An 18,905-nucleotide genomic window follows, 5' to 3' on the forward strand; every position below is an offset into this window, starting at 1 on the left:
TGTATGTGAGTGAGTGAGTGAGTGAGTGAGTGAGTGAGTGAGTGAGTGAGTGAGTGAGTGAGTGAGTGAGTGAGTGAGTGAGTGAGTGAGTGAGTGAGTGAGTGAGTGAGTGAGGTTTTACTCCATTCTTAGTAATGTTCCAACAATATCAGCATGGGGAACACCAGCAATGGGCACACATTGGACCCATTTGGGGAATTAACCCTGAGTCTTTAGCATGATGAGCACCTGGTCAGACTGCAACCACCAGGCTACCTGACTACTCCTGCCTCATATATGTGTTTTAGAACTGGTCTTCAATATCTCATCATTGTCGTAAGAGGCATCTAAGGGGATTGGGTGTTCAAGACTCGCTGGCTTGGCTGACATGTAATCGTACCCCGCCTGCATAGACCAATGTTCACGCTGTTGAGCATTGGATTATTTGGCCAGATTCATTAATTTACAGATCACTGCCATAAAGGCCAAAAAAGTTTCAACATACCTGTGCAATATTTTTTATCTTTATCACAATACATGTAACAGACAACTCATATTCCAAACAAATCTCACAAATGAAGAAAGTTTTATTCGCTGTGTAATGCCGCACCGACTATCAAGTGATCAACAACATGAGCATCAATCTACATAACGGGAATATGATGATGTGTGTCAACCAAGTCACTGAGTCTGACCACCCGATGCTGCTACACCCGGGTTGTTAAAAAGCTATTTTCACCCAGGTCTTCACGTGTACTGATGAATAAAGACGTGGGAACATGTATATCGAAATCAAATGCTTTGTGGCTTAAGGGATATTAAGTTTGGGTGACTACTGTGGAGAGATAAAAACTGATGTGACAGCAATAGTCTACTGCAGCATACTACTGTCTATTGCAACAGTATTTTTCATCCTGGAACTGTCTCATTTGAATTTGTCAAATGAATATGTATAGTTTATTTGAAATGTAAACAAGTTGAAATGACAAGAAGCATGAAACCCAGATCAAGTTAACAGTTAAGACATAAACTCACTGAAACTGCAAGTCTGCACCTTAACAATAAAAGTATACCAAACAAGTATCCGGTGCAAATGTACCCATACATCAATTACTAAACTATTGATGTCAAACGTACTATCGATTGCTTCTCGCTTCTACCATCAATTATTTGACTCAACAATTGCACTCTATCTAAAGTTGGATGTATCGTTACAACTTTCATATTAATGTAAGCATGAAAGTTCATTCATGGAAGCAAAAAGTAATACGTTTGATAGGAAAACAACAACAACAATAACGTTAAAGTTCATTACCTTTTCTCCAGCTTTAATGGAGAAGGTGACATTACTGACGACGCTATCAAGGTGACTGTCATACCTCAAACTGACCTCGTCAAACTCTATCGCACCCTGTTCTGGCCATGAGTCTGACACCTGGATATTACCTGAAATAATATGAACACCTGGTTAGTCTCTCTAATCTCGTTAGTTTGTGAACACCTTGATATCCTATGAACACTTGGTCAGTCTGTGAACACCTGGTCAGACTGAACAAGTGGTCAGTCTGTGACATTTGTTCAGTCTGTGAACACCTGGTCATGCTTTGAGTACCTGGCTGGACTTTGACACTTGGTCAGTCTGTGAACAGCTGGTCAGACTGTGAACTCCTGGTCAGTCTGTAAACACCTGGACAGACTATGAACACCTGGCCAAACTGTGAACACTTAGTTTGTGAACACCTGGTCAGACTAGGAACACCTGTCTGACTGTGAACACCTGGTTAGACAGTAAATACCTGGTAAGACTGTTAACACCTGGTTAGTCTCTCTAATCTCGTTAGTTTGTGAACACCTTGATATCCTATGAACACTTGGTCAGTCTGTGAACACCTGGTCAGACTGAACAAGTGGTCAGTCTGTGACATTTGTTCAGTCTGTGAACACCTGGTCATGCTTTGAGTACCTGGCTGGACTTTGACACTTGGTCAGTCTGTGAACAGCTGGTCAGACTGTGAACTCCTGGTCAGTCTGTAAACACCTGGACAGACTATGAACACCTGGCCAAACTGTGAACACTTAGTTTGTGAACACCTGGTCAGACTAGGAACACCTGTCTGACTGTGAACACCTGGTTAGACAGTAAATACCTGGTAAGACTGTTAACACCTGGTTAGTATGTGAACACCTGATCAGTATGTGAAACTGTGACCTGAGAACCATCTATCAGTCTCAACACCTGGTTGGTACAGATACATTCGGTAAATCTGATCATAACTGGTCCTCCATGAACACCTAGTCAGTCAGCCTTCACCTGCTCTGTCTATGAACACCTGCATGGCCTGTTACTTCTTGTATCTCCTGTTTATGAACACCTGCATGGCCTGTTACTTCTTCTATCTCTATCAGTTTACTGACAAAATATTTCATCAATGCACAGGGGTCATCTTACATGTCTATATCACTGTTAAAAAATGTTTAATTCAGAGTGAAACACAAACATCACTGTCTGGAAATAAAATTGTTTTTTTGTTCCATCATTAAAGAAAATGTATCATGACAGACCAAATGTATGGTAAGAGTAGACTAACCATCCTTGTGTTTCTGGAACTCCGAGTTCAGCAGCGTGTATTCCCGTATTCTCTCCACAGCATTCATGTTCATCTCCACCTCGGCCGTCATCCTCACTAACCAGTTAAGCAGTGCTGAGATCTGACCAAATATTGAACAAAATCAGTCACTCAACCTCTACTCATATGGTATAAGGTCAATTGACAAACACTGCATAAAAAAACTGGTTTACTCTCTTATCGAAATACGCACGTCTCTATCAAGACACACCTTTCTGAAAAGCAAAGCATTTGGAAACTTATAGAAGTGCTTCAAATTGAACCATAATCAGTCAATCTCCTTGTGAGTTGTTAGTATTCCCCATCACTAAGTGAGAGGGAGATACCTGTTTGAGCTCTGTCAGTCTGATGGGGACGGATTTTCTCAAAAAAGGTTATGGATAGGGAAATCTAATTTGGTACGTGTTTTCAGGACATGGATGCCATGATGGATGTCAAGAACAGAAACAATGTTACAATTTGCTACTAAGTTATGCTACATAGCGTTCGATATCCCCAATGGGGAGATTTTCTCAGTAACCATTATAGATCTGAAATGCAAATGTGGTATGTGTTTTCAGGATATGAATGTCGAGACGGAGTTAAAGAACACGAACCAAATCAGGCCATGTCTTCCTGTTTTGCTTGCTACCACTCAGGGATTCAACAAATATTTTTTAATTTTTAATGAGACTTGCCACAAGGCAAGTGACTTTACCAAAGAAAATTGTCCTGACTAATTTTCCACTTGAGATGATTTTATGACATCATAATTATCATGATATGTAAATATTAAAGAATAAATCAACATGGTTCTTGAGGTTTTCTGGAACATATCGAAAAGAGATTCATAGCAAAGAAAGATAACTCTACTTTATTAGCTACATTTTGAGCAGATATGAAAGGAAATCCAAGTTAATATGCAGTTTGAAACTGTAATTGGAAATTATGTAGTAGCCCACAGACAAATAAGATACCATTCTTTTATTGCCCAAATGGAAACGACTTGTCCTGAGAGAGTGCAGTGGGAAGTTTTAACCCCTCCCACTCTGTATAACATCTGGCAATCATCAAATTGGAGTATTGAGGAAGAAAAGATCAAATTTCTATTTATCTAAAATGATTTAGCATTAATTATTTAACAAACTAGTTTGGAAATACTCATCTTACAAATTCCAAACCCATACAGAACATAAATCTAGAACCTTGGTAGAACAGCCTATAGCACTGTCAAACAACTGGATGCAGAAAGGTCAATATTTTGACTATGGCCTGTACTATTTTTCATTAAGAACTGCCCACTGATGTTCAATTTAGAAACAAAGAAATCAGATCTGTTGACCCAGAAGCCAAGAAACCTCAAACAACATTGTTTAATGAGAAAATTCATTTGATGTACTAAAGAAGTTTGTCTGATTTGCAGGCAGGTATTGAAACTGAAGCAAGTGCTCATTTTACCGATCTTGACATTCAGGAATCACTGGAACAGATTCCGACTTACCATGAGGGCATACATGATGCAGAGCCCGATGAAGGCAGGGTTGGTACTGCCTAGAGCTCCAGCACTCAGACTTGCAATGGCTGCCAGGAACACTAGGAGGCAGCCCAGGTAATCCTGAAACCAAAATATCCCAATATTATTATACATCTTGACTAGTACCCATGATGCGTCTATGGCTGAGAATGATAATTATACTACCTCCATTTACAAGCTCTGCCTTCACACAGTAGGCAATCACATAAGCCGGTGTCAACAAAGATGGTGGCTGCTGTCACGAAGGTTGCTCGTGTGACTAAGATTAAGGGTGAAAAAAACACAAGGGTTTGCTCTTTGTGTGACTAAGATTACAGGGGAAAAAATCACACAGGCAAACTGACAGGTCTGAAACCGTCAAGAAATATACGCAAGAACAACTTCTACCTCTTTCTGGGTACCTCTGCAACAACTGTGCTGCCAAATCTAATTGGTCACATAAAAGAAACAGAAGTGAATTATGATAGAAGCCTTGTGTTTGCTGCAAACAACTCCACAGCAAAGACACCTGATTGGATAAAAAGCCAGCAAAAGGAGGCACACAGCAGATGCCAAGCAGCAGATGCATCCTAGTATTAGTGGAGATTTATTGGAACATATACCTTTAAGACTATCAAGGATGGAGCACTGTATGATGAATCAGAATCAGCTTGATGACCTACTATGAAGATCAGTAAATTCTATCTACAGGTACCCTAGCTCTACACTGAACCCAGTCTGTTATCTTCATTTTAAACATCACAACATCAAATGTGGATATTCAGTGAAGGGGCATGGGTTCGGTTCAAAGTCTTGAGTGAGATTTCATCTGAATTAGTGTGTAGCAGTCGCCCCATAAAAATACATTTGGTGTACAAAATTGCTCTGCTTCTCAATATAGTGATCATTTTTTGTTTACAACCTGACCAAAAACATTGTACCTCTTACCAAGTGAAAACCTAAGAGTCAAACCATGAATATCCACGTTAGAACTGATCTGCAAGAACCCATGCATGTCATAAGAGGTGACAAGATCAAGATGTCAGGCTTGCTGACTTGGTTCACACATCATCGTATCCCAGTTGCATAGAGCAATGTTCATACTGCTGATCACTGGACTATCTGGTCCAGACTACCGCCATCTAGCTGGAATATTGCTGAGTGTGACGTAAAACCACAAGCCGAACCTAAGTGTCAATATGGAACTCACCAGCCTGATTCCAAGCCACCTGTTGATGGTGTGAATATACAGGAAGGGGGCTATGTTAGAGTCGATGGTTGCAAATGCTTTCCTACGGAATGCCACTTGGCACCTGGCAAAAGAAAACAGTGAAAGCTGGTATATTAATGACAAATTTCACACAAGTTTGTTATCTCTTTCACAGCTTGTACTTTCCTTTCTCATGACATTTTCTACAACATCTAAATAATCCAATGTAATCCCATCACACGACTTTGTTGAGATCTGACAATTTAACCCCTTTATGTGTTTAGAGACGACAAACTAGTGATGCCTGTATCCTGTCTCCTATCACTGTATCCTAACTGCATACATGTTTGCTCATTATGCTGGTCACTGGTTTTCCTTCCCTTGAATTTATCATATTGTATTTTATTTTACAACAATATCATTATAATTGGAATAATAATACAATGTTGACAACAGACATCATCAACTCAAGTGGTTGTCTGACAAATCCTGTCAGAAAGGACCTGGGACTTGTCTAGATATGGTCAGTGGTGGACATTTGGTCCAAACTTAGCTGTTTGTAATTATACCTTATCTTAAATGGGTCTTGGATACTTGAAGGGCATTTAGAAGTTGGAAGGTAACATAACAACTTATGGTATGGATTTACAACTTCTGTAATATTTACAACGCAATGTTTCACTGCTACTTCTTGTCTTTTCATCAGGTCCCTTCAACATTCACATGATGAAGAGTCAAGAAGTGGCTAGACCTGCTCAGTGGTCCAAACTTAGCTGTCTGTAATTATATCTTATCTTAAATGGGTCTTGGATGCTTGAAGGGCATTTAGAAGTTGGAAGGTAACATAACAACTTATGGTATGGATTTACAACTTCTGTAATATTTACAACGCAATGTTTCACTGCTACTTCTTGTCTTTTCATCAGGTCCCTTCAACATTCACATGATGAAGAGGCAAGAAGTGGCTAGACCTGCTCAGTGGTCCAAACTTAGCTGTCTGTAATTATATCTTATCTTAAATGGGTCTTGGATGCTTGAAGGGCATTTAGAAGTTGGAAGGTAACATAACAACTTATGGTATGGATTTACAACTTCTGTAATATTTACAACGCAATGTTTCACTGCTACTTCTTGTCTTTTCATCAGGTCCCTTCAACATTCACATGATGAAGAGGCAAGAAGTGGCTAGACCTGCTCAGTGGTCCAAACTTAGCTGTCTGTAATTATATCTTATCTTAAATGGGTCTTGGATGCTTGAAGGGCATTTAGAAGTTGGAAGGTAACATAACAACTTATGGTATGGATTTACAACTTCTGTAATATTTACAACGCAATGTTTCACTGCTACTTCTTGTCTTTTCATCAGGTCCCTTCAACATTCACATGATGAAGAGGCAAGAAGTGGCTAGACCTGCTCAGTGGTCCAAACTTAGCTGTCTGTAATTATATCTTATCTTAAATGGGTCTTGGATGCTTGAAGGGCATTTAGAAGTTGGAAGGTAACATAACAACTTATGGTATGGATTTACAACTTCTGTAATATTTACAACGCAATGTTTCACTGCTACTTCTTGTCTTTTCATCAGGTCCCTTCAACATTCACATGATGAAGAGGCAAGAAGTGGCTAGACCTGCTCAGTGGTCCAAACTTAGCTGTCTGTAATTATATCTTATCTTAAATGGGTCTTGGATGCTTGAAGGGCATTTAGAAGTTGGAAGGTAACATAACAACTTATGGTATGGATTTACAACTTCTGTAATATTTACAACGCAATGTTTCACTGCTACTTCTTGTCTTTTCATCAGGTCCCTTCAACATTCACATGATGAAGAGTCAAGAAGTGGCTACACCTGCTCAGAGGTGGATATTTGGTCTAAAATCGACTGTTAGTAAGGTCTTTTTAAAAATTACTTGGCTAATGGACTTAAACAGAAATATTATTAGGTCATCAGGGAGGGAAAAAAGATGGGAATATGGAGATGTTATGCTCACACTTGAGTCAATGATGCTGTTATGTGTTCTGATGATTTGTGTAATTTCCTTTAGTAAAATTTGCTATTTTTTATTCATTCATTATTATTCACTTTCTTTGGGGTATTTTTGTCCACCTGGTGGCATAAAATGGCAAAAATAAAAATAAAACAATTTTCTTTTCACTTTCTACACATTTCAGGTTGGCTGATCTGTAAACCAAGTAATAAAAAAGGCCTAATTAAACCCAGTACTCACCTGTATGCCCTGATAGTCTGCAGCCCACCAAGAGTCTCCCCAAAGTGAGCATACACAGGAGATTTGGTGACACTGTCCAGACGCTGCAACTCTCTGAAACCACAGAACCACAGACACCAATATAGCAATCAAAGCCCAAAACGTACCTCTTGAATGTGTGAGTCTTATGTAACAGCACTTTGACCTGCATTACAGCTAGATCACACACAACAAGCTGGATCTGAAAAGTAACCCAAAAGCCTACCGCCAGGGATCTACATGATGCAAATTCCTGCGTCATAAATGCATAAAAATTGACAAAGGACACATGAAATAGACTAGCTGTCCACACGGACACTGAAAAAGTCCAAATACGTTTTTTAAACTTGTTGATCAAGTAACAAGAAGTATCACTGCGTCTGCTGCTAGCCGGGTTATGATATCATTTGCAGTTTAATTATTATGATGATCAAAATACACAATACAACAACAGTAACAGAATTTCAAAAGTATTACAACATAGTATTGATAAAAGTATATTAGTGTCTGGGACCCCCATTTTGTAGTCCAGGACCCTGAAAATTAAGAGTATGAGTCCCAGGGACACTCAAATACAGGACGCAAGACAAATCCTTGCTGATACTTCGGCTAAACTCACAAGGGAAACCGAAAACAAAATCCCAATTTGAACACTGGCTCCATAGTTGTCAAATATTGCTAGCCACTAGTAGCTAATGAATGTAGAAATAGCAAAACAGATGAAAAAAAGATATTGTCCACATGGCACAGGTTTCCTCATTACGCTAATATAATAAGCAGTTTTTTTTCATTCAGGCCATGATCTTGCATGATTTAAAAGTGTATTATAAATTAACAAGCCAGAGAGAGTAATACATTTACAAGATGACCCCATGAAATTCACAAGTCAGTTGGGCCTGTGACGTGCAGATTTACTAGTGCGACTGGATTTTTACTTGTCACAGTCTTCTCGGCCATGTGGCTTTTTCATAAGTGTCTGGTGTGCCCAAGGGAATTCCACTCTGAATAGATAACAGACTGACAACTTGTCCCTGCTATCTGACAAGAAAAACACATAGGATGAGCTAAATTGGATTTACATAAACGAAGATTTGTGAACTCTGCATCTGTTAGCATGAGATATCTTTTGCATTGTTGTACTTCAGCACACCACAAAAAAAGACAGTACTGTACACTGTAAACCAGACACAAAGTTGTGAAAGCTGGTTAAACTCGATTTCGGAATGACCTCTGACCTGGCGGTATTCCTAAAGAACCTCTGGAGGAAGTAGTACAGGAGAACCAGAGGAAGAGCTGCCAAGAGGAAGAAGGGTGTTGCAATGCTGTTCACAACAATGGCTGAGAATGTGTACAGGAGACATCGTAACGAACTCTCAAAACTTGCTGCCAATTTCTGAAAAATAAAAAAAGCTCCAGTATCTATTTGATTTCACAAATCATTGGCCCTGTGTGGGACCTGATGTATCAAAAAACTGAAATCTCATAAAAGTAAACATTTGTGTTTATGTCCTCTATTTAAAAACTTGACAAACAACAGAGTTGTGTTTCCTTTGCTGCTCAGCATATCATCATCTAATAGGCTGCCTGTATGTAACAGGGTGGTGGCTATACCTCTGACTGAGTTATGACCACTTAAGTCCCACCCTCTCATAACCACCTCCAGTCTCATCATACACATCTATATATACATACTGTAATCCACATTGTCATTGTGGTCATCATTTCATGCTGTTCATGTCTAGTTTTAGACACTTCCACCACCAGCATCTAACTTCCTTTGATTGACCTTCTGGTCCTCTCCTCTACACTTCCTTTCTCACCGGCCATTTCATGAATTCTGCAGGAACTCTTACAGGAGGGAGTTTCTCTCCTTTTCAGGTGAGAAAGATTTTAATACAGCATATAACTGTAGCTAAGACGATCTCATAGACAAGCTGAACCCTTCCTTGACCCTTAAAATCAGAATCAAAATCGCTTGTTTCATACATATTCTAGCAATATCACCATTTGGGACACGGAAAATGGGCTTCAAACATTGTACCCATGTGGAGAATCAACCCAGGTCTTTGGATAGACGAGTGGACACTTTCACCACTGGGCTATCCCACCATCCCTAAACTGTTTTGGAGTTTCAATGCAAGGATTAATGGTATCTTGATGTAACCACAGATTTGGTACATATATCATTGTGGCAGAAATACTTCTTTGCACATTATAATAACTAATTATTTTCTTAGAAATAATTAGTTATTAGTTTATCATTTCTTATGTCTTGTGTCACTCTCTGATTGGCCTATTGTTTAACTGCATGCTTTGTTCGCCTGGGTCTCATGGTCATAAAATGCCCAGGGCCCCATTCCTCAAAGTGACTGTAGCATTACGACACTAGTAGGTCTATGTTAAGCTATACGAAATTTGTAGCATTAGCCTTCAGGAATATGGCCCAGGTCAGCGAAGGGGTAACTTGAGGTAGAGAATCAGGTTTTTAAATAGTCATTATGATCTATGTATTGTACTGAATTGAAAAAATGCAGAATGTTTGCATTGTTTCTTTGAGTAAACTAAATGTAGGTATTAAAAGATAACAGAGGTTAAGATTGAATAATTAAACTTTTACAAGGATCACTCCATATTCTGTCATTGAAAGTGAGTAAATGCATGTTTGCAGGTATTTCTAGAATGAGTGAGTGAGTTTAGTGTTATGCTGCACTCAGCTATATTCAAGCTATATGGCAGCAGTCTGTAAATCATTGAGTCTGGACCAGATAATCCAGTGATCAACAGCATGAACATCGATCAGTGCAATTGGGTACCGATGACATGTGTGAAGCAAGTCAGCGAGCCTGACCACCTGATCTCGTTAGTTGCTTTTACGATAAGCCTTGTTGCATTTTGTGGCAAACACGTTATTTCTAGTATGTTTAACAAGGTTTCACAGATAGTTTGGAAAGATTTCTGCTCTAAATCCATATATTTTTTTCAAATAATTCTAAGCCTAGGACTATGGTACATCACTTTAACCAAATCTCAAATTCAATCATTTTTATCATAAACTATGCCACCACAAGTTTCAAAACTTATAAGCTAAACATAGAGATCTTAAGGGTAGTAAATTCGTCACACAGTGTTTTGAAAGTATGTATGGTACCGTAAGACCCTTGCAAATGTTGTATTCCTGAGATGCAGTCCCCTAACCCAGTATGATAAATAATAGAACCACATTCAGTGACAGGTAAGATGACACGAGGGAGATTCATGTTTCTGTATCATGAAGTATGTCACCTTGGGCTGTCTGACTCCATCCCCTGCTAGATATGCAGTAAAGACATGTGTTGTGTGACATATAAGACTGACCTGGTCCACAGCTGCCACGTCAGAGGTGAACCTGTTCAGTACTCGGCCACTGGGATTTGTGTCGAAGAATCTGAAACAGGGTCCCATGATAATAGAAAATGTAAACAATTTCAAATATGATTCTGTTCACTACTCTGAGGTGAAGTGAGCTGAGTGAAATGGCGCTAATGTTGTACTTGAGAAGATTTTTCTCACATGACAACATGTAAACCAGAGAATTATTTAAATGTTCCTTAGAAACAGAAATAGAGTGAGTGAGTGAGTGAGTGAGTGAGTGAGTGAGTGAGTGAGTGTGTGAGTTTAGGTTTACACCGCACTCGGCAATATTCCAGCTATATGGCGACGATCTGTAAATAATCGAGTCTGGACCAGACAATCCAGTGATCAACAACACAATGCATTGATCTGTGCCATTGGGAACCGATGACGTGTGTCAACCAAGTCAGCAAGCCTGACCACTCGATCCCTTTAGTCACCTGTTACGACAAGCATAGTCGCCTATTATGGCAAGCAAGGGTTGCAGAAGGCCTATTCTACCCTGGGACCTTCACAGGTCACAGAAATATAGAATCCCATTAGCAAGTTTAAGGTTTACAGAAACAGAGTGAGCGGGCTAAGGGTATTATCAAGAAGGAAGGACCTTGTAAACTTTATAAAAAAGGTAAAATAGAAGATAAAATGCTCCTTATGTTAGGAAATAAATCTTTTAATAATACTAGACAGACATACATACCATCAAACGTTCTAAAATTACCTGTAGGACATAATTTTATATCCCTAACAACTTCTAACAATGCTGATTTAATCATGGTACTTATTACATATACTGATCTTCATTACATTCATGACACTTATGTATATCATGTAATTTATTGTCTATGTAAATATTACTGTCCAACTTGTGTTATGGGCACATGCCCTAAAAGCACAATAAACTACTGATCAGGACTAATGTGATCACTTCTGGAACACAATGACGTGACATAACAGCACACTATTCTTTGCAGTGTTAAACTGAACTCACGAACACTAATAACAAGCTCACACTGCATGACAATATGTGGACTAGCCACCTCGGCTAGATGTTTGAAGCTGTCTTTGACCTATGATAGTCACTGATATTAATGTTTGGCACTCAAGACCACTGAATATCTAGACCCAGCTTGGGTCTGTTATGGAGGAGTTCTTAGAGATGCGTTTTATAAGTTGTAAAGATGAAGAAAAACCAAGTACTATGGATAGTCAACTTCTTTGTTGCCACACATGACGTTTCGGTGTAGGTACTAACATGATTATCAAGAAACGTCGCACTCATGAAAAGATGACTATCCACAGAACATGGCTTCCCTTCAGTTATGGAGGAGTGTTTGTACCTCATGTTGACATGAATGACATTGTTGAGCATGCCCTTGAAGAGTGTTCTTGCTCCTTGTAGCCCTGTGAAGTACAGAATGATAGATGCCAGCATTGCCCCTGCCACCGCTGACAGTGACAGGGCTGCATACAGCTTCACATGGGGTGTACTGTCGAATACCTGGAAAAACAGGGGAATCATTATCAGAGGTCAGGGACAGAAACACAGTTTGTTTGAAGGATCCCATTTTCCACTAACATGGCAATGGCACAACAACATGGGGCCAGACAGTGCGATCATTTTGTTGTTTTTTTAATGAGTCAAAGGAACGTAAGGGTCAGATAAATGCCATTGTTTTTCCACTGTGGTCAACACGAGGAGTTTAATCAAGTTTTTGTGTACATTTTATACATTATTACTTTGGATAACAAAGTACTACTATTCATATATTTGTCTTAAAAGTCTACTTCATATAGTTATGTTATCAAACAGTCCAGTGTCAAGTTACCCACAATGCATTCCAGATTCCAGTTCCAGTGTATTCGCCATATTGAACGGGGTTTTAGGCATGATCTGGTGTGAATTGTTTCTCAACCCTTTTGCTGGAACCATACAGATAAACTCAGTGCCACTGTGAAGTTGGGAGGTGGAGGGTGGTGTGTGAGATTCTGCTGGAACTATACAGATAAACTCACTGGCACTGTAGAGTTGGGAGGTGGAGGGTGGTGTGTGAGATTCTGCTGGACCTATACAGATAAACTCACCGGGACTGTAGAGTTGGGAGGTGGAGGGTGGTGTGTGAGATTCTGCTGGAACCTGTTGGCCTGGCTGGACCAAATGGACAGGGAGAAGTTGGCTGACACCATGAGGCTGTGGTGGAGGAGCTGTAGCAGCAACGTGAGGACACACAGCATCATGCAGCAGGCGCGGAAGTAGTACAAGTAGACCAGCCCCATCACTACACCTTCCTCCTTGTGCTCCTTCTTGATCAGCTTCCCCGACTCCTCCTGCATCTCCTCTGAGGAACAGAGAACAACTGAAGATTATAAAACACAAACTCGAGGAAATATTCCATCCAGTCTGATCATGCAGTTTCTGTCAGGGGAGAACCATGGTATTTTGCTTTTGGTTAGGAATAAAGTAATGCAATCCAAAAATTTGTTATTTTGCATTTTGTCCTATCATTTTATTAACAATTTTTTCTAAAATGTCTAGAAATCAAATCATTTTCCCAAAATCTATGCATATCATTTTCTAGATGGACACTAGTTCTCATATACCTACCCAAAATGGACCAAACCGACGGCCTTGTACTGCAATACATACCATATCATGGTAAGAATGCAAAATTTCACCCCTAATCACTGTTAGTGAGGGAGTTTGGTTTCACTGCTTTCAGCAATATTCCAGCAATACCAGTGCAGGGGACACCAAAATTGGGTTTCAGTGTGCCAAGTTTATGCTGGTCCTTTAAAATGATGAATTTTGTATTAATAATTAAGTAAATCAACAAATTTCAATTTGGACCTATGAAGTACAGACAGGACTGATAATTATTGTCCACTCACAGGCCCTGTAGTCTAATGAAAACATTGTAATAGTTTGTTTCTCCAGACTTCACACATTGTACCCATGAGAGGAAATGAACCCCGGTTTTTGACAAGCGATACTTTAACCACCACCATCCCAGTTTCAGAGGTGTATATTGTGTTTAAAAGCCTCGGATTGAAAGATATCCATGGGGATTGAGATTAGACTTTAAAAACTGTCCAAACCACACTGTACCTCTGAAAACGTGCACGCAGCAGGTACTTACCTTGCTTCGTCTTCTCTCCATCGTCCTCATCATTCCTGTCTTCGTTGCTGGCCTCCGTCATCACTGACATCTGTGAGCGTGAGATCTGACGACTAAACACAGCCAGACTGAGGTTGGACTGCAACATGATAGGTGAGTTGAAGTGAAATGGGGTTTAACGTCATACTTGAGAATATTTCGCTCATATGATGATGTGTGTGTGTATGTGTGGCTGTTTGTTCTAGCCCAGACTTGAGCTGGTTTTCTTGTGCCAGCTGAGACACCATTCCACAGTTAACCATGTATACCCCACACAAACACATTAAACTGACTCTGAGTTGATCAGTCCTTGTTTTGCCCATCAAAGCCAAGTGCCGTGTTTCGGTATGACTCGCACAAGAATCAAACCTGCCAACTTCCACTCTATGTGCGGACAGTCTAACCACTACACCATGGAGACAGCCACATGATGGAGGACATGTCATGCTGCTGGAAATATCATAATCCTTCACATTTATTCTTATTTCAGAAAAGGTCACTTGGCATTAATGGGACATGCTGAGCACTACTGAGTTTTGATTATTACCTGATACATTTGTCAAATTCTGATTGGTCAACAGCCAGAGCATGCAGGTGGTTTTGCCAGGGTGTAAGAACCATACGTCCCTTCGTAAAATGTGTCATGTGACACACTACAAATGACAAATGACCTTGACCTTAGAATCTGACTGCCAAAATATTGATCACATCAACTTGGCACATACAGTTATGAGTATAAACAGAGTAATAAAATTGTTGCCATAATATATTGTTTGTGTCAGCAAAAATATATCAATAAAAAAATGTTTCTTTATTTCACTTGTTCAGCAAAATCTCAAATTTCATCATTTTATTATATCACAAGTTGTCTCCCTTTGTGATGTTCAGGAAAAATCATGGCAAACCATTTTGCTTCTCTTTCTACTGAGGACGGAATTTTGGTTTTTAAAAACAGGCTAAATAATGAGATCTTAAACCCAATACGTTTTGTCACAGGAAATACAAAATTTACAAGGGTCTCACTGTCCTGTACACCCTTTTAATACACTTTGCAGCTAAAAGTATATGGTCTCTCAGTTGGGTATCAAGGTGTACTACTGAGCTGTGTTCATTGTATAGCCTAGTGGTGAAATTCTCCACTCATCATGCTGTAAGCAGCGCTCAATACCCTACATGGGTACAATATATCAAGCCCAATTCAATAACACTTCGACATTTTTAAAGTATTGCTGGAAGGAGGCATACCATCCATGATGACGATCTCTCAGCGGACTGGCACTTCTTACAAGACCAGGATCTATCCATATTAGTGAATAAGTGAATTTTTTTCAAGTCGCTTTTAGCAATATTCCAACAATATTTCCATGGGAGACACCAGAAATAGGCTGCTTCACACATTGAACCCATGCCCACTGCCTCTCTATTACCCCACATGTAGGTCACTGTATCAGTGCAATAATCTCGAACATCTTGTCACAGATGACAAATTCTGCCCCCAAACCCTCTGATGAGTCACTTCCCATTCTAGTCCTAATAGTGACAACCCATCCCCCAACACACACGAATCCCCTTCATTGTCCCAGTGTCTTGATGGCTGTCAGTGTCATATTTGACCTAGTTAGACCATGCATCTATTCTGTTAAATTAGGCCCATGGCGTCAGAGCTACTTGTTAAAATGGTAAAACCAGGATCTACTGTCAGTTCATTCAGCTACCTGGACAGATGGGGGTCTCTCCGTCAGGCTTTGTCTTCGGTCTCCTTCCAAGTCGGACTCTTTTGACAATCTGTTGACAGAATAATGGTTTCCATGATATAACAAACTTACACTTCAGGTTTAGATATTAACAAGAACTTTTTCATTTTCATTTACAACAGACTTTTTCCAATTCATTCGTAACTACTCGCCTCTTTTGATGAGCTAAAAGACCAATATTGTTTGATGTTATATCTGGTTACCCTAAAAAAATGCAAACTGCATCGTAAACTTGAAGAAACAAAATATGCAAGAACCCTGTATGGGGTAGATGAAATCTGCTAAAGTCAAAATGAGAAAAAAGAGCAACTTGAAACTACAATTGGTTATCAGAGTGACTACCCCATTATTTTAACTGAAAGAGCTTGTTTTGGAGACACTACCAGACCCCCTTTCAGATGACCAATCATAGGGACTTAACATATTCTAATGTTTTCACTTATTCATACATGTTGCCAAGTGGTCATACCAAACACTGAAAGATTTCATAAGTGTTAGCTCTTAATATATTGCTTAAAGTCCCTGTTTGAATATCTGAACACACTGTTTTAAGAGACTAAAATGGGTGTGTCCTTAAACAGCTCCCGTTTACCTGAAAACCAAGCAAATCCAAATCTTTGAATATTGATTATAAGGTGAACATATTTCCTGTGATATTATGTCAGGGCATACGACTATCCAAGTTTGCTAATGATTACTTCAAAATAATTGGACGCTTTTCAAACATATGACATTGAGAATACAGTTAGGTCGACTAGTTTTTGACTGACCATTGTATAAAGAGCATAAAGAGGATCTGGTCTGCTAGAAGTCTGCATGTAATGTCTGAGCTGGGTAGCCATCTTGAAGCTTGGTGTTTAAATGGGTAGAGCAGAGCTTTCCTAGCAGGTAAACCTTCTCTCATAATGCTGTAGTCAGGGTTCAATTCTTCATAAGGGGAAAATATGTCACACCCAATTCTAATGTACCTCAGCGACAAATACTAGTACAGTAGAACACGGATATAACGAACTCCAAGGGACCATGGGATTTAGTTCGCTATATCCGTTGTTCGTTATTCACGTTTGACCGCCATATTGGCTTATAGAGATGAAGAGACACGTATATACATGGGCTACATATTTTTATTCTTGTACATTGATATTAAAATTCTGATTGCATTGTTCAAATACATTATCTAGAACATGTTTAACAATCACAACAATTTCAACAATATAACACTTAACTGCTTTTAACATAGTCCACAATTTTGCTCTGCACGCCACGTCCTGCCGATTTCATTTTGTTGACTGCTGCACACACATCTGCTAGAGAGTCAAAAGTAGAATTGTCTGATCCTTCACACACAAGCAGATGATGCAGTGTCTCTAATGCTGCACTGGCCTCAGCAAATGATGGCTTCGGACGAGGTTCATCATCTTCACTGTTCGAGTCGGGAGCAGGTGCGACAGTGGGCGTGGTAAACTGGTGGCTGACTGACGTCACAATCTTCTGTAGGTCTTTTGGCTACAACAATTTCATTGTCAGCGTTGATGAAGTCATCCAGCGTGACATCAGCCGGGATTTCTTCTGCCTTATCTGACAGTTCACTCCACATAAGTCTGAGATCGGAAAGAACCATGTTGTCACTCTCATCGTCTGATGAATCTTCATCTTGCACAGGAATAACAAAGCCTCCCTTCCGATAACAGTTGGCGATCGTCTTAGATGTGACCTGTCTCCACGCGGCATGAATCATCTGGATGGCATCAAGGAGAGTGATCTGGTGTTCTTTCTTCTGATCATAGGCTGTCAACATGTTCCTCATCACCTGACCCCTGTACAGTTGCTTCAGGTTTGCGATAATACCCTGATCCATGGGTTGAATTTTATTCGTAGTGTTTGGTGGCAAGAAAACCAGCTTGACGTGTGTGAGGTTTTTTCACGGCAGGATGGGCGGGACAATTGTCTATAAACATCAAGATTTTGCGCTTTTGTCTTGCCATACTCTTATCAAGGTTTTTGATCCACTCTGTGAACAATTCACTGGTCATCCAGGCCTTAGCATTTGCTTTGTATGTCACAGGCAAGGTGCGCACATTCTTGAAGCATCTAGGCTTTTCTGACTTTCAGACGACTAACAGCTTAAGTTTTTCACTTCCAGTCATGTTTGCCGCTACCAACAATGTTATCCTCTCCTTAGAATTTTTTCCACCACTGCATTTTTCCGACTTGAAATGAAGCGTTCTGTTTGGCTTCATTTTGTAGAAGAGGTCAGTTTCGTCAGCATCAAAAATGTTTTCAGGTTTGTATTCCTCAAGATAGCCAGGTAGACGAGTTTTCAGCCAATCATTGACGAGGTTGGGGTCAACTGATGCACTTTCCCCGTGAGCTGATTTGCATATGATACCACGCCTCTGTTTGAACCTGTCAATCCAAGCACTGTTGCAACTGAAATCTAAATGACCTAACTTGGATGCCAATTCATTTGCCTTAGTCTGCAACATGGGACCACTCAAGGGAATGTTTTCACTTCTCGCTCCTTGAAACCATTTGTAGAGCGCATCTTCCACGTCTTGGTGATTTGCAGTTCGTAACTTCTTGCGGGCGGGGCCGAAATCACTAGAGACACATTTTGCCAGTATCGAGTCGCGATTCTTAATAATGGAACTGAGTGTTGATTTCGGAATGCCAAAGTCGAGAGCGATGTTTGTCTTCGATCTTACTCCTGATTCTACAGCCTGGATTATCTGAAGCTTTGTGTCAAAGGTGATAGCTTTACGTTTGCCTGCCATAGCGACGAGAGCGAACTGAAGATCTGTGTATCAGTCAAGTTTTTAAACACGATGTGTTTCCTTTGTTAATTAATTAATGACTATCAAACAATGTTGATTCACCGCCAACGAGGTTAAACAATGTTGATTCACCGCCAACGAGGTTAAACAATGTTGATTCACCGCCCACAAGGTTGATGTATACCGCTAAGTCGCTGAGTTGACACTGAGCTGACACTGAGTGAGTTCGCTACTCACGTCGTTAACTGGGCTTGGGGTCAGGAAATCAGTTCGCTATAA

At 39.9% G+C, this 18,905-nt stretch overlaps 1 protein-coding gene across 1 annotated transcript in view; it reads right to left on the bottom strand.

Annotated features, from left to right (window-relative positions):
* LOC137281932 (ATP-binding cassette sub-family C member 9-like) overlaps positions 1 to 18,905 on the bottom strand; it is a 54,740-nt gene that overhangs the window by 5,214 nt on the left and 30,621 nt on the right. Inside the window, exons 17-27 of the mRNA XM_067813662.1 lie at positions 15,814 to 15,883; positions 14,081 to 14,198; positions 13,029 to 13,282; positions 12,284 to 12,444; positions 10,911 to 10,980; positions 8,792 to 8,949; positions 7,539 to 7,631; positions 5,309 to 5,411; positions 4,087 to 4,200; positions 2,568 to 2,688; positions 1,295 to 1,425 (exon numbers count right to left, since the gene is read on the bottom strand). Coding sequence (XP_067669763.1) covers positions 1,295 to 1,425; positions 2,568 to 2,688; positions 4,087 to 4,200; positions 5,309 to 5,411; positions 7,539 to 7,631; positions 8,792 to 8,949; positions 10,911 to 10,980; positions 12,284 to 12,444; positions 13,029 to 13,282; positions 14,081 to 14,198; positions 15,814 to 15,883 — 1,393 coding nt within the window. The remainder of the gene's footprint in view (positions 1 to 1,294; positions 1,426 to 2,567; positions 2,689 to 4,086; positions 4,201 to 5,308; positions 5,412 to 7,538; positions 7,632 to 8,791; positions 8,950 to 10,910; positions 10,981 to 12,283; positions 12,445 to 13,028; positions 13,283 to 14,080; positions 14,199 to 15,813; positions 15,884 to 18,905) is intronic.

The sequence above is a fragment of the Haliotis asinina genome, chromosome 1 (assembly GCF_037392515.1).
Source record: "Haliotis asinina isolate JCU_RB_2024 chromosome 1, JCU_Hal_asi_v2, whole genome shotgun sequence".
NCBI lineage: Eukaryota > Metazoa > Mollusca > Gastropoda > Lepetellida > Haliotidae > Haliotis > Haliotis asinina.